The sequence below is a fragment of the Carettochelys insculpta genome, chromosome 32 (assembly GCF_033958435.1).
Source record: "Carettochelys insculpta isolate YL-2023 chromosome 32, ASM3395843v1, whole genome shotgun sequence".
In the NCBI taxonomy this organism is placed as follows: Eukaryota; Metazoa; Chordata; order Testudines; family Carettochelyidae; genus Carettochelys; species Carettochelys insculpta.
Window position 1 is genome coordinate 10,767,855 of NC_134168.1, and position 16,299 is coordinate 10,784,153.

Below are 16,299 nucleotides of genomic sequence, written 5' to 3' on the forward strand. Positions count from 1 at the left end.
CTTGCCCTAGCAGCTGGGTGTTGGAGCAAATTGCTTAGTGGGGGACAGTTGACATCATGGACCCATTGAAGGTGTCCAGACCAGAGCTCTACAAGGCTGTCTGAGCCTTGACAGACGTTTGGGATCTATAAGAGAAACAAGGACAAGGAGGAAAGGAGAGGGAGAGAGATTTTTTTCACAACATCCTCCAGCAAAGAGTCCCACAGGTTGCCTTTGTGCCGTGTGAAGAAACACTTCCCTAGGATTGTTGTAAATCTGCTCCTTACGAATGTCATTTGGCCATCGGCTAGTTCTTGTGCCATTTCAAGAAGTAAATAACTCTTCTGGATTATGTTTCTCCATTGAGTAGAGGATTGTGATTTGCTGATGTAAGGAATGTGAGATCCCACAACTCCCACACTGAGTGTCGGCATAAATTGTGATTTTACAGCAATGTGTTTACAACAGACAAAATCTCATGGCTGACTTGCTACCTGTCAGGCTTTGCCTGAAAGGTCTCACACATGCACCCTTTGCATTCTCATGCAGATGATCTCTGGGAGACACATTCCTCCCAGCCTTCAGCAGCGTTGCCCTCCTGCTGCCACATTCCTTTTATACATATATATATATATATATACACACACACAGCGCGGGGGGGAGCTCTGCCCTGGGGCGGGGCATGCAGTACACACACACACACATGAAGTCGCACACACACACACACTTATACACACACACACAGACCCCCCCCCGTGTTCCCAGCACGGCCATGGGGTTGGGGCCAGCAGGGGGCGGGGCTGCGTGGAGCCACACCCATGGCCCCTCTCCTGCCCCACGTGTCCGGCCCCAGCCTGGAGCCTGATGTGGTGCTTCCCCCCGGCTGCGCCGGCGGCTCGAGGAGTTACGGGGGAGGGGGGTGAAACCACATGGGAGCGGGGGAGGCAGTTTGGGGTGTGAGTTCCTGTGGGGGGGGCGGTTTGGGTGTGAGCGCTGCCCCCGCCCCTAGGAAATCAGCCCTGCGCACACACACGTGAGCAGCTTTTGGAGCAAAACCCCCGTGGGGCTCGTCTCAGCTGGGAAACGGGTTCTGCCCACTGAGTTCGTTGCTGCCAGTCTCTCAGGTGCCACCGGACCACTCGCTGCCCCGTCTGAGTCCTTCCGCCCAGCTCGCAGGATGGAGCCGCAGGAGTCAGGAGAATCTGAGCCCAGATCCCCTCCCGGCCTTGAGAGCGGCAGCAGCTCCGCACACATCTCAGGTGCCAGCTCAGAGCTGCCTAGCGGATTTGAGCACCCGCTTCCATTTCCTGTTAATAACAGGTGCCCAAACCACCAAGGTCACTTGGACAATCTCTGCCTCAGTCACTCTCCCCGGACTCAGGCGCAGAGTGGAGCTTAAGGCCACCAGTTCCGTCCCCTTCCTGTATATGGTGGCAGGGGGGACGTGGGCCTTCATTCCTCTACCCCGTCCAAGGCCAGGGCCCTAGCAGGGGTGGCCCTGGCTTCCTCTGGCTCAGTGGGAAGCTGGCCCTGTGGTCTGGGCAGTGGCTCTGGGAGTGAGAACTCCTGGGTTCTGTTTTCATCTGTGGCAGAGGAGTTGGGTGTAATGGTTAGAGCAGGTGGGAATGGGAGTCAGAGCTCCGGGGATCTCATCATGGCTCTGAGAATAGAGTCGGAGCATCAAGAACCTGCAGCCATGAGCCCTGGGGGTTGTCCCAGGCCCAACTCTGGGGTGTCTTCCTGGGACAAATCAGTCCTCCTTGTAGGCAAAACAGGTCAAATAATTTACCAGGAGAGCGAATCTCAGAATGATTTTAATTTAGAAAATACAGGTGAAGATGAGGATGACGATGATACAACTTCCTACGAACCGATTCTCTGAGTGACTTTTTTTTGTTGCAGCCTGAGGCAGTGTTGTTTTCCTCTGGGGAATACGGCAAGAAATTTGGCCTGAGGGACTTGGTCCCAGGAGACAGTGAATGTAATAAACACACCTGTTTCCTTCAGCACCTCCAGCACCAGCAGCAGCTGGGAGATGGAACTGCCCATCCTGAACAAGGTAGGGAAAAGGAGCCTTCAGCCCCCAGCCGTCCTCCCACTGCAACCCTCAGTGTTGTGCCCCACTCTGCAACGGGAGCCAAATCACCTCACTGGTTCCTTCATCTGAATTTTCTACATATGTGTGTGGAGAACCTGAGTGTCTGTCTGTCTGTCTGTCTGTCTGTCTGTCTGTCTGTCTGTCTGTCATTCAGAATTGAGCATTTGCATTCAGAATTTACCTAATGTAGCTATCTTGGGTGAGGCCAAGCGCTGGATTTCAGGGCGTGGGGGTCATAGGCACTAGGTGAAGTTCTGGTCCCCTCATTCCATAGTGCCCAGCAGAGTGACAGATGAGCCCCACACCTCCCCCTCCCCCCCATGCCTGACTCTTTTTGTGGTGGTGATGTTGGTGTTTTTTCTTCTCACAGCTCTCGTCTTTTCTCCACTCTGCTCCCCAGCCTTCCTCCTCTTCCTCATCACCGTTATTACCCACTGAATGTGAGTGTAACTGTTGTTTTGTAAGCTGAACGGTAACAGAGAGACGGCCGTGTTAGTCTACATCCCATCAACACAAAAAAGCAGTCCAGGAGCACGAATAAATTATTTTGTTAGTCTTTAAAGCGCTACTGGACTGGTTTTTTGTTTTCTTTTGTAAGGTGTGTGCTGGTTATGAATCTGAGAGCAGTCAGCTGGGTGGGCTCCATCTGATCTCTTCTCATCAGAATATCCTCTCCTGAATACGACCACAGTACATGCTTCAAAGGTGAAGCCCAATAATTTAGAAGTGGTCTCTCATAGCTGAATTTATCTGAGCCCTTTCGTTACACAATGGGACTTTGTTAATTTATTGCATGGTCTCCTGTTTCTAAAGGGACTGTCTGGGTGACCTGAAGAGCACTGAAATTACCACTCAGCTTTCAATGACAAGAATCTCCCTGGACCTTATTCTCAGTGGTGAGTAAATCATAGAATGCCAGGGCTGGAAGAGACCTCAGGAAGTCATTGAATCCAGCCCCCTGCCTAAAGCAGGATCACCCCCAACTAAATCATCCCAGCCAGGACTTTGTCAACCTGGGATTTAACAACTTGTAGGGATGGAGGTTCCACCACCTCTCTTGGTAACTTATTCTAGTATTTCACGCCCCCCCGCCCCCCGTGAAATAGTTTTCCTAATATCCAACCTAGACTTCCCCCACTGTAACTTAAGACCCTCGTTCCTTGTTCTGCCGCCCGTCACTTCTGAGAAAAACCTCTCTCCATTCTCTTTAGAGCCCCCCTTCAGGAAGTTGAAGGCTGCTATCAAATCCCCAGTTCGCTCTTCTCTTCTGTAAACTAAATAATCCCAAATAATGAAGTAATTCCATTTCTTTAGAGCCTGTCCAGATGTCAACCAAGAAATAGACGTAAACCAAAATCCATTCTGGAAAAAGAAATTCATCAATATGGATGTTTTCCATGAGTAATTATGGATGTTGATGGCCGTTTTGTGTTGCACATTTGAGTTCCTACGGGCTCTTCTGAACTATAATTTGGGTTTTTGCTCCTTCAACGTTTCATATTGATTCAGGGTGAAAACACACACTGGCATTTCCCATGGGATGGAAATTCCATTTCCCAGCCAGCTCTGCACTTAGTGCGCAGGAAAGTCCTTTGTATTGTCAGTGGAGGTTCCCCAAAGAAGCTCTTAAGAGAGACACAAGAATTCTCACCGCTTCTGTATGTTTAGAAAATATCACTCACAGCTGTTTGAAAAGGTTCTGTGATGTGCACTGGGCGTAGCTCAGCCCCACCCTTTCCTTTGCTCCTGTGATTTCATGTTCTCTCTTTGTTCTCTTGGAGAGCGTGTGTCATTGACAGTCAGAAGAACACAGTCTCCAGTTCTGGGCGTTCCCACTCAGTGTGTCTCTTCTGTCACTCTGGTTCCCACTTACGAGCTCACTGTTATTTGCTGCAGTCCTGTGAGAGCCCCATAGTGAGGCAGTTCAGGCAGGCAAAATCTTTTATTGTGTCTCATTTTTAATTCACCTCTGTCACTTCACGGTCACACCTGCGATTATGAAGTTTCTTGTCAACAAATGAGCCTGAAGTAAAACATCTGCAGGAAATGTCTCCTGTGTCACAGGATCTTTCTTGCATATTTCCTTGTTAACATCACAGAACAAACCCCACGACTGATGTAACTTGTTGACCCATAGAACTCCAGAACTGGAAGGGGCCTTGAGAGGTCCTTGTGTCTTGTCCCCTGCACTGGACAGAACATCCCTGGTACATGTCTGTCTAACCTGCTCTGAAACATCTCCAGAGATGGAGATTCCACAGCCCCTTCAGGTAACTTATTCCAGCGTTTAACCATCTGGAAAGTGGAGAAGTTTTTTCCTAATGTCCAGCCTAAACCTCCCTTGGTGCAGCTTAAGCCCATTACTTCTTGTCCTCAGTTCAGCTCCTTTTACACCCCTGGCATTGTTTCGATTTACACCATGTAAGGAGCTGGCCCTGGGTCTCGTCTCTTATGTCGACACCAACCAATGTATTGCAGAATTGGATGTGAGGGAGGCAGGAATGATTTGGGTCGTTCACTAACACTGAAGGAAGAATAACGCTGTGCAGGGCAAAAAGGCAAAAGTCCCCCACTGTTTTCAGATTCCAGGGGGCTTCTCCATCGGAAAACGGTTTCCAGCGTGTTTTGGCTCCGGAGTGTCCGTTTGCTGGTGTGAGGTGTCACTGCAGGGGAATCCGGGCACTGGTGTGATTATTCGTATCATTAACATACGAGTGACAGGAGAATGTGCCCTCCTCTGAGAAATCGTATTCAGGAACTCGGCTGCAGTGACGCTTTCACCCCCAGACTCTGCACTGACCCCCACACCGCACCCTCTGTCTGGCACCCTCCACCCCCTGCCCTGATCTGCCCCTACCCTCCCACACCCTGCACATACTCCATCACACCCTGGCAAGGACCCCCCATCCAAACACCGGCCCTAACGCCCCCCCAACCCTCTGTCCTGAGCCCCCTCCCCTCATTCCATCCCCCTCCACCTTTGCCCTGAGGCCCCCCCACAGCAAACTCTGCTGTGACATCTGCACCTCCAGCTCCTGCCCTCACCCCAGACCCTCCCACCCCCCAAACCCTCTGCCCTGTCCCATCCCTGCTGTCATAGGCCCTTCCCTGTCAATTATCATCTCCCTGATGTACAACCACCCAGCACCTCCCAGCCCCTGCCCTGTGTCCCTGCAGCTCCTCTGACTTCTGCACCCCCATCTCCTGCTCTTCACCACCACGCACAACGAGGCCTCCTCCACAGCCCCCTGCCGTCACTGCAGCACCCTCTGCCGCCTGCGCTGGCCTCCCAACCCTCCCAGCTCCCCCTCCTCCTCCACCACCCACCTCTTCCCCTCCCACCTCCTGCTCCCCAAGGCTCCCTCCCCCACAGCCTTGTTTAGGGCTTGTTTAGTTTGGAAAAGAGAAGATTGAAGGGTGACATGGTAGCAGTTTTCAGGTATCTTAAAGGGTGTCATAAGGCAGAGGACGGGAACTTGTTCTTCCTTCCCTCTGAGGATAGAACAAGAGGCAATGGACTGAAATTGCAGCAGGGGAGGTTCAGGTTGGACATGAGGAAAAAGTTCCTAACTGTCAGGGTGATCAAACTCTGGAACGAATTGCCAAGGGAGGTGGTAGAATCTCCATCACTGGAGATATTTAAGAAGAGGTTAGACAGATGGCTTTCAGGGATGGTCTAGAAAGTGCTTGGTCCTACCATGAGGGCAGGGGGCTGGACTCGAAGGCCTCTCGAGGTACCTTCCAGTCCTACTCTTCTATGATTCTATGATTCAGCCACCTGCCTCCACCTCCACTGACATATCTTACACAGCCCGTGGGTTGGGGGTGGCCATACAAGAGTACCTCAAACACATAGTCGTTACCTTCAGCCCTGGGCTGCACCAGGGGGATCTACAGCAATGGGCAAAGCCGACCGCACCATTCCTTCTCACCACGCCTTTCAGACCAGCGAGACAGCAGAGACGCAGAGCAGGAAACGCACTTTCCCACTGGAAGTGACACAACTTACACAGCGCCACATTCACTGAGGGAATTAGACCCCCGTCAGGTCCAGCTCCATCCCATTCACACAGAACGGCCCCATCGAGAGCTGTTGGAAATGCAACAAACACAACATGGACTGGAAACACAGAGACAGAGACAAGTGGCTCTTCCATCAGACGGAAGAGAACAATGAACAGCTCGTTCGAACGACAATGAGGAGGCCAGAGAAACCTGACTTCAAAGAGCCAGAACCAGACAGTCAACCCCTTGAGCACACAAACCAAATGTCCCTGACTCTGCTTAAAGCCCTGAGCAAGGCCGGGTCAGTCGCTGTTATTTATAGAGACATTTCAGCAGGTTTTAGTCAGAAGGGTCCCAACAGGAAGGAAACCAGGATAAATGTTTTAATTTGCAGTCACATTTCTGATGTGCATCAGACCGGGTCTCTTTGTCCCCCTACAGATGACCTCTTCCAAGAGCGAAGCTGGAGGGAACCAGACCATCTCCGATGTGTTCATCCTGGTGGGGTTCTCGTACCTGAAGAAGCTGCAGATCCTTTTGTTTGTGGTACTTTTGTTCATCTACCTGCTCACCCTGATGGGGAACCTGCTCGTTATCCTGCTGATAAAGCTGAACCCCTCTCTCCACACCCCCATGTATTTCTTCCTGGTGAACCTGTCTTTCGTGGAAATCTGCCTCACCAGCAGTGTGGTCCCTCAGCTGCTGGCTCACCTCCTGGTGGAGGAAAAGACCATCTCCATTGCAGCTTGTGCAGCAGGGTTGTACGTCAATGCCATCATGGGCCTCACACAATGCTGCCTCCTCACAGCCATGGCCTACGACCGCTACGTGGCCATATGTCATCCCCTGCACTACACAACCATCATGAGTGGCCGGGCATGTGCTCTGCTCGTGGGGGCTGCATGGGCTGTTGGCGTCTCGGTGGATGTTCCTATGACCATGTGGTTCTTCAGCCTGCCCTTGTGTGGCTCCAACCGCATCCCCCACTTCTTCTGTGACTTCCCACCACTGCTGAATATGGCATGTGCCGACACGTCGCAGATTAAGGCTGTAGGTCCCATGCTGACAGTTATGTTCACCCTGTGCCCTTTCCTGTTGATACTCCTGTCCTACGTCCGCATTATCGCCACCATCCTCAAGCTGCCATCGGCGGAGGGAAGGCGTAAAGCCTTCTCCACGTGCTCCTCCCACCTCACGGTGGTGACTGTGTCCTATGTTATGGCCATTATCACCTACCTGGTACCTAAGTCTGGCTCCACTACAAAGAGTGACCTCTTGATTTCCCTATTGAACACGATCGTCTCTCCACTGTTGAACCCCATAATTTACACTCTGAGGAACAAAGAGGTGAAAGGAGCCATGAGAAAAACTGTACAGAAGAGCAGCTTTTCTCACCACTGGAGAAATTAGAGACTGAGCAGTCAAATTATTCAAAATTGGAGCAGGCGGGAGGCGCAAGTGAAGGGAAATTCATGAACATTTCATTGAATTTCTCACAAAGACTCTGAATTTTTTTGTTCCTTTGAAAGACTGTGCTGTCTGGAAAATGGGAAGTGAAACTGTTTTTGCCAAATTACCCCAAAAATTTAAATGTCTAAGTCTTTTAGAAATACTAAAGGCAGAACGGTTTCCCCTGATTTATAATTCATTGAGACAAAAAATAACAAAGGACTCCGTTGAGTGAAAGTCTGGTCCTGATTCTCAAACTTGAAAATTGGAAATCTCAAAAGAAAATAGAGCATTCAAGGAGAGATATTTCACTGAAGATTCACCTCTGTGAACTGTGTCCTTCCCAGGTCAGACTATGAGAAGGAGTTTTCCTTACTACCCCCTTGCTCCTGACGATACCATGCGGGATGGTGACAGGGCGAGGTGTTAGGGTATCCTGATACTGAGGTCAGAAGGAGGCAAGAAGGGGCTATTTGTACTGCCAGGCCTACCTGCAATATATTGGAAGCAAGAGGAAGACCAAGCACAGGGTAGGCCCATTGTTCAGTGAGGAGGGAGGAACAATATCAAGAAATTTGGAAATGGCAGAGCTGCTGAATGACTTCATTGTTTTGGTCTTCACCAAGAAGTCCGATGGAGAAATGCCTGACATGGTGAACGCTCGTCGGGAGGGGGCAGGTTTAGAAGATTAAATTAAAAAAAAAAAGTTAAAAATGACCTAGAAATGTTCAATGTCTGCAAGTCACGAGGACCTGATGAAATGCCTCCTAGAATACTGGCGGAGCTGAAAGGGGAGGTATCTGAGCCTTTAGCTATCACCTTTGAAAGTCTTGGAAGTTGGCAGAGATTCCAGGAGACTGGAGTAGGGCAAATAAAGTGCCCATCTCTACAAAGGGAAATAAGAACAACCAGGAAGTTACACACCAGTCAGTTTAACTTCTGTGCCAGGAAAGATAATGAAGCAAGTCATTAAGGAATTAATCTGGAAACATCTAGAAGAAAATAAGGGGCTGGGTAACAGCCGGCTTGGATTTGTAGAGAAGAAATCATGTCCAACCAATCGGATAGCTTTCTGTGACAGGATAACAAGCCTTGTGGGTAAGGGAGAAGGGGTGGATGTGGTGTACCTGTGTTTTAGGAAGGCATTGGATATTGTCTAGCATGATCTTATCAATATACTCAGCAAATACAACTGAGATGGGGCTGCTGTAAGGTGGGTGCATAACTGGCTGTTCAGCCGTTCTCAGAGAGTCGTTATTGATGGTTCACAGCCCTGCTGGAAGGGCACAACAAGGGGGGTTCTGCATGGGTCTGTTTGGGGACAGGCTCTGCTCAGTATCTTCGGCGATGTGGATCTGGGCATGGAGAGTGCGCTGCTTACGTCTGTCGGTGATACCAAGCTGGGAGGGAGAACAGGGTCGTAACTCAGAATGATCTGGGCACACTGGAGAAACGGCCTGAGGTCAATATGGTGAAGCTGAATAAGGCCAAGTGCAAAGTGCTCCCCTGAGGAAGGGCCAATCCGTGTCACACCCAGCCGGGGAAGTGGCTGTCGAGGGAGGAGTCCTGCAGAAAGGGATCTGGGCTCAGAGCGGAGCACAAGCTCCAAAGGAGTCAACAGGGTGAGACTGTTGCCAGAAGCGCCAACCTGCTTGTGGGCGGCACTGCCGGGTGTTGGGAGCCAGCCAGGAGCAGCAATTCCTTCCCCCCCCTCTGCGCTGAGCAGCCTCCGTGCGGCTGGTGCCCAGGTCTGGCCCCACATTTGCAGGAGGCTGTGGAGAAGGGGGAGCAGGTGCGGAGAAGAGCACAAGGCTGGTGGAAGGTGCAGAGAACATGAGCTGTGGGGGAGCCGGCCAGACCTGGGCTCCTTTCGCTCAGAAAAGAGAAAGCTCCCAGGGGCCAGGGGAGCGGGTCTCAAGCAGAGAGCTGCAAGGAAGAGGGGTAATTGTGGTGCCCCCCAGCCCCTCCCACTCCCCACTGCCCCCCTCTCCCCACCCAGCCCGTCCTGTAGCAGGGAGTCCTGCAGGCTCTGGGGTGTCCTGATGGCAGAGATGGGTCCTGATCCTGCCCTGGGGCTGAGCAGGGGCTGATCCTGCCCGCTGTGGGGAGAAGGGCCACGCCAGCCCAGCCGGGCAGGGGCACCTCTGTGCCGGGACTGGAGCTGTGCCCTGGCTGTGGAAGCCATTTCTGTCACCGGTGTGTAGAGCGGCACCGACTCTGGGGCTGGGGGGCCAAGTGAGGGGTGTGATGAAAGCTGGAGATGCCCTGAAGCTGTGTGTGACTTGTGTGTCGGTGCCGTGGTCGTGTGAGGAGTTACACACATTGGCTCTGTAGCTGTGTTAGAAATGTCTGAGTGCTGAGAGTCACACTAGGGGGTGTGACACACACACACACACACACACACACACACAGAGGCAGGCTGCTGGGCTAGACACCAGGCTCAGGCGTCGAATACACATCTCAGGGAAGTGGCACTTGTCGTCCACACCAGCCCAATGGGTCAGGTGGCCTGGGCTGAGCAATGGGGTTGAAATCGGATGCTCAGACGTCCATCCCAGCTGTCGGAGAGACAGGCCAGGAGCCGTTGGGGATGTGAATATTCGCTGGGGCAGGCCCAGTCCCCGCCTCAGCCCCAGGGCAGGATCAGCCTCCGTCTTAGCACCTGGGGCAGGTTCTTCTCCCTCCTCAGACACCTGGGGCCAGGAGACCGTGGATGGGAGGGACCAGCTGACACCTCTGTCCCTCGGGCTCCTTGCAGGGGCTGCTGCTCTCCTGCGCCCGGATCGTCCTCCCCTCCATCGGCCCCCTCGCCCCAAGGAAGCGGAGCCGGCCGGGGACTCTGGGCGGGGGAGAGCTACGTGCTGCCGGTGTGGGGAACGCAGAGGGGGCCAGACCCTGCCGGCTGCCCTGGGAACTCGGCCCAGCACAGACCTGTGTGCGATGGATCGTACTGTGGGTAAGGGCTGCGGCTGAGTGACAGGACAGCGGCTTCCAGCCCAGCCCTGCCCTGCCGTGACTCGCTGGGCGACCTTGGCTGAGGCCCTGCCCCAGGTCTGGGCCTGTTTCCCCATCTGTCTCCCTGGGAGGTTACGGCTGGGAGATTCCATCCGGAGAGAGGAAAACAGAGGTGAGGTTCAGCCCTTGTCCTCAGGCAATGGCCCCACCCTGCCATTCACCAGCCATGGAGTCTTTCTCACCCTGATGCTGCAGCGCACGGCGGCGTTGCTGGGTGCTGTTATATAGCGCCTCTGCCCCACCCCAGAAGTGGTTGCATTTCAGCACTGGGGCAGTGACTCCGGGGCAGCGCTGCAGTGCGCTGTCAGGCAACTGTCACGTCCCACCCCAGAGGTGGCTGCACTGTAATGCGGGGTGGAGCAATTTGATTTCCACCACTTGGCTGGGGAGGGGCAGTTGGTGCTGAATGGGGCTGGGTGGCCGGCGTGGGGAGACACCACACTGCCTTGTGGAAGTTCAGCAGAGTAACGAGACGGGGACCGTCCTGGCAGATGCCCACTCGGACTTGGAGGGGCTGAGTTGGGACGAGCCCCTTGCAGGCCCTGGCCTGGCCTGGCCTCGCCACCCTGTACAGAGCCCAACCAGCCCAGCCCCGTGCTGCCCGAGCCAGACAAGGAGCTGTGAACGCCCCCTGCCACCTCTCTCACCCTGCCAGCGACGGAGGGAAGGGTTTGCAGGAGGGCTGGGAGCCACTGGCCAGGACCCCGGCTTTCCCTGCCCATTGACTTCCCTTACTGCCGACGCCAGGAGTGCAGACAATTACCCCACGCGGCTCACCCGTCCCCGAGCCCCTGCTCCAGGTGTCTCGTCTCCCTCCGCTTTGGGAGAGCCAGACGGACCCTAACAGACTGGCCCTGGCTGTCCCTGGGGGGCTGGGAGCCTTGTGCCTGATCACTGCCCAGAGCCCCTCACACCCCACAGCTCCAGACACCTGCAGCAGCAGACGTCCCTTTATAGAGTATCGGGGAGGTCCAGGTTCATTGATAAGAACATAAGAACGACCATAATGGGTCAGACCAAAGGTCCATCCAGCCCAATAGCCTGTCTGCCAACCGTGGCCAGTGCCAGGTGCCCCAGAGGGGGGGACAGAAGACAATGATCAAGCGATTTGTCTCCTGCCATCTGTCTCCAGCCTCTGACAATCAGAGGCCAGGGACACCATTCCTCCCCTTGGCTAATGATAGCCTCTTATGGACCTAACCTCCAGGAATTTATCTCGCTCTTTCTTAAATTCTGTTACAGTCCCAGCCTGCACAGTCTGCTCTGGCGAGGAGCTCCACAGGTTAACTATGCCCTGAGTGAAGAAGAACTTTCTTTTCTTAGTTTTAAACCTGCTACCCATTAATTCCATTTGGTGTTATCTAGTTCTTGTATTATGGGCACAAGTGAATAACTTCTCCTTATTCACCCTCTCCACACCTGTCCTAATTTTATAGGCCTCTATCATGTCCCCCACTCAGACTCCTCTTTCCTAAACTGAAAAGTTCCAGTCTCTTTAGCCTCTCCTCAGATGGGACCTGTTTCAAACCACTAATCATTTAATTGCCCTTTTCTGAACCTTTCCCAGTGCCAGGAGATCTTTTTTGAGGTGAGGAGACCACCTCTGAACACACTATTCGAGACGTGGGCGGACCATAGATGTATGTAGGGGCAGTAAGATACTCCTTGTCTTATTTTCTACCCCTTTTCTAATAATACCTAACACCCTATTTGCCTTTTTGACGGCCTCTGAACACTGCATGGATGTTTTCAAGGAACTGTCCACGATAACTCCCAGATCTCTTCCCTGATTAGTCATCGCTAAATTAGCCCCCATCGTATTGTGGGTACAGCTGGGGTTATTTTTTGCAGTGTGTGTTACCTTCCCCTTATCCACAGAAAATTTCATTTGCCGTTTTGTTGCCCAATCACTCAGTTTGATGAGATCTTTTTGAAGGTCTTCACAGTCGGCCTTTGTCTTGACTATCTTGAACAATTTCGTGTCCTCTGCACACTGAGCCACCTCACTGCTCACCCCCTTCTCCAGACCATTTATGAGTGAATTGAACAGGATTGGTCCTAGGACTGACCCTTGGGGGACACCACTAGTTACCCCTCTCCATTCGCAAAATTCACCATTCGTACCTACCCTTTGTTTCCTGGATTTTAACCAGTTCTCAGTCCAGGAAAGGACCTTCCCTCTTATCCCAGGACAACTTCATTTACACAAGAGCCTTGTCAAAGGCTTTCTGGAAATCTAAGTGTGCTACATCCACTGGGTCTCCCCTGTCTGCATGTTTGTTAATCCCTTCCAAGAACTCTAACACATGAGTAAGACGTGATTTCCCTCTGCAGAAACCAGGTTGACTTTTGCCCATCAAATTATGTTCTTCTAGGTGTCTGACAATTTTATTCTTTACTATTGTTTCAACTAATTTGCCGAGAACTGACATTAGACTTAACGATCTAGAATTGCCAGGATCACCTCCAGAGCCCTTTTTAAATATTGGTGTCACATGAGCTGTCTTCCAGTCGTTAAACGTGGAAGCTGATCCAAAGGACAGGTTACAAACTAGCGTTAATAGTTCTGCAATTTAGCATTTGAGTTCTTTCAGAACTCTTGGATGAACGCCATCCTGTCCCGGTGATTTGTTAATATTAAGATCATCCATTTGTTCCAAAACCTCCTCTAATAACACTTCAATGCCAGACAGTTCCTCAATTTTATTTCCCACAAAAAACGGTGCAGGTCTGGGAATCTCTCCAACATCCTCAGCCGTGAAGACTGACTCAGAGAAATCATTTAGTCTGTCCACAATGGCTTCAGCATCCTTGATTGCTCCTTTTGTATTTGTATCATCTAGGGGACCCACTGGTTTTTTAGCAGGCTTCCTGATTCTAATGTATTTAAAAAACATTGTGTTATTACTTTTTGAGTTTTGGGCGAGCTGTTCCTCAAAATCTTTTTTGCCTTTTCTTATTTCACTTTTACACTTAACTTGGCAGTGTTTATGTTCCTTTCTATTTACCTCACTAGGATTTGCCTTCCGCTTTTTGAAAGATGCCTTTTTATCCCTCACGGCTTGTTTTACATGAGCGTTAATCCCTGGTGGCTCTTTTTTCAGTCTCTTAGTATGTTTTTTAATTTGGGGTCTACAGTTAAGTTGCCCCATGTTGTGGCAGGGACTCGGTGGCAGCGTCCCATGGCCAGTTCCCTGCTCCCGCCCCCCCCCACCGCATGGGGGAGAAGGGGTTGGACTTCAACTTGCGAGGGAGGCTGTGAGGTTTTGGGCCTTTGCAATGAGGAACCGCTCTGCCAGGAGCCGATATTTTGGATTTTGTACACAATCTGCAAAATACCTTTAGAGCCTCTTTAACCTTCCTGCAACAGAACTTGCAGCACGCTCCGCCAGAGCAGAAGGCCTGGTGTGATAAACACTCCAGAGGATGGTCCTTCAGCGTAGATGAGCAAGTCATGGTCCTGGAGGCTACACAGGCCAATACAATGGAAGCATCCTGGGACAGACCGTTCACCTTCCAAGAGTGCCGAGGTGCAGTTAATTACCTCATAGCCATCCACACTCTGACCTTAAGCCGAAGGTGTAGCAGTGTAATTCTCTAAAGGCCTTTTATTCCCAAGAATTCAAGGTTCTTCAGCTTACTGCCCAATGGGAAGATGCTGAGTGGCCTGAAGGAGCCTGCTACAAGGGGAAAGGCCAGGGCAGAGCAGGAGAGGTATCCTCTCCATGAGCCTTGGCCATTAACACTTCCATAACACAAGTTATGCTCACCCAGTCAGAGCCCAACCCCACTGAACGGCTCCTTCAGCCAAAGCTGCTGTAGAAATCAAGGACACGTTAGAGATGGTTGTAATTCACCCCTCTGAAAGTGCACGGGCCTGTGTGGGGGGCCCAGTTCTCAAACCAAATGGAGAAATGTGCTTTGGCGTGGACCACCATGAGTTAAATGCTGTAACTCATCCAAATTCCAAGCATGGATCAACTTTCGGAGAAACTGGGACACACCCAGTTCATTTCCATCTCAGATTTAACCTAGAGATAATGGCAAGTACCTCTGGATGAGTCAGCCAAGGAGAGGTCCAGCCTTGAGTGCACATGGTGGGTTGCACGAGTTTCAGGTTCCCCCTTTCAGGCTATGCAATGCCCTTGACACCTTCCAATGACTTATAGATAATGTGCTCGCTGGATCTGACGAATCTACAGTAGCCTAGTGGTCACTGCTGGAGACCTTGGGGTCAGCACTCTTGACACCCAGCATCCTTCTTAATGCCCCCTTCACCTCCTGGTTCCTCAGGCAGTAAATGAAGGGGTTCAACATGGGGGTGGCAATGGTGTACACCACGGACACGAGCTTGTTGAGGTCGAAAGACTGGATCCTCTGGGGCCGGGCGTACATGAAGAAGGCGGCTGAGAAGAAGATGATGACCACAGTGAGGTGGGAGGCGCAGGTGGAGAAGGCCTTCCTTCTGCCCTGGGTGGTGGGGATGCGCAGGATGGTGCCGATGATGCAGATGTAGGAGGTGACAGTGATGGAGAGGGGGATGAGGAGGACGACCAAGGCAAAGACAAAGTCCACCATCTCTACCACTGTCATGTCAGAGCAGGAGAGGTTGAGCAATGGGGAGATGTCGCAGAAGAAGTGGTTGATGACGTTGGGGCCACAGTACGACAGCTGGGCGATGAAGAAGATGTTCAGTGTGGACATGAGGAAGCCGGTCAGCCAGGAGCCCACCGCCAGCTGCAGGCACAGCCGGTGGCTCATGATGGTTGGGTATCGAAGAGGGTTACAGATGGCCACATAGCGGTCATAGGCCATGACAGCTAAGAGGGCACATTCAGTGCCCGCCAGGGCAAGCAAGAAGTAGAGCTGGACCATGCAGCCCAGGAAGGAGATGCTCTTATTCACCACCAGGAAATTCAGCAGCAGCTTTGGGACGGTGACCGAGATGTACCAAGCCTCCAGGAAGGAGAGGTGACTGAGGAAGAAGTACATGGGCTTGTGGAGGTGGAGGTTGGTCCAGATCAGGGTGATGATTACCATGTTCTGCAGGAGGGTCAGCAGGTACATGGTGAGGAACACCACAAAGAGCAGCACCTGCAGCTCCAGGATGGTTGGGAATCCCACAAGGATGAACTCCCGCACTCGGGTGTGGTTCTCCTGCTCCATCGTGAGCCCGGGGGTCTGCGAAGAAAGAAAGAAAGAAAGAAAGACAGAAGTCAGACATCCATTGCAAGAGATCTTTTTTACCACACCTCTCAACTTTGATATCTTTATTATTAGATTGCATCCCACGGAGGTTGAAAGCCTCAGTGTTGTGGGGGAAATGAGTTTAAATACCTACATGAGAAACAGGTCTCTAATAATGGGCTCTGTGATCTAGCCAACAAAGCCTGACGCCCTCGTCCAGCACCCGAACGAGGAGATATAGTGGACGAGGGGAGGTCAGGGGAGGTCTGGCCCCCAGGCTGCCTGGAGGGGGGAACACTCCTGTAGGGCTCCCCCACAGGGCTGCTGGGTTCTCCTTGCCCTGGCTGAGGTCCCAGGCTGCAGGGCTGATGGCAGGGCTCCCAGCTGGGGCTGGGCTCCCCACAGTAAGGCTCCCCAACCCCAGCCAGGCTCCCAGCAGTGGGTCTCCCTGACCTGGCTGCCCGCCCCATGGCTGCCCCCCACGCTCCCCAGAGTAGGATTCCAGCAGGGGCTCCTTGCCAGCAGCAGGGCTCTGCTGCAACCCACACAGCTGGAGATCCCTGGCC

The 16,299-nt window shown here is 52.3% G+C and overlaps 1 protein-coding gene across 1 annotated transcript; it reads right to left on the minus strand.

Annotated features, from left to right (window-relative positions):
* Positions 1 to 14,752: 14,752 nt before the first annotated feature.
* Positions 14,753 to 15,712, minus strand: LOC142004941 (olfactory receptor 6B1-like). Its single transcript, XM_074982619.1, has one exon. The coding sequence runs from the start codon at positions 15,710 to 15,712 to the stop codon at positions 14,753 to 14,755; it is 960 nt and encodes a 319-aa protein (XP_074838720.1).
* Between the last annotated feature and the right edge of the window lie 587 nt (positions 15,713 to 16,299).

What these genes read in the sequence shown, in the direction of transcription:
- LOC142004941 (XM_074982619.1), bottom strand. Translation starts at nt 15,712, where the DNA reads ATGGAGCAGGAGAACCACACCCGAGTGCGGGAGTTCATCCTTGTGGGA.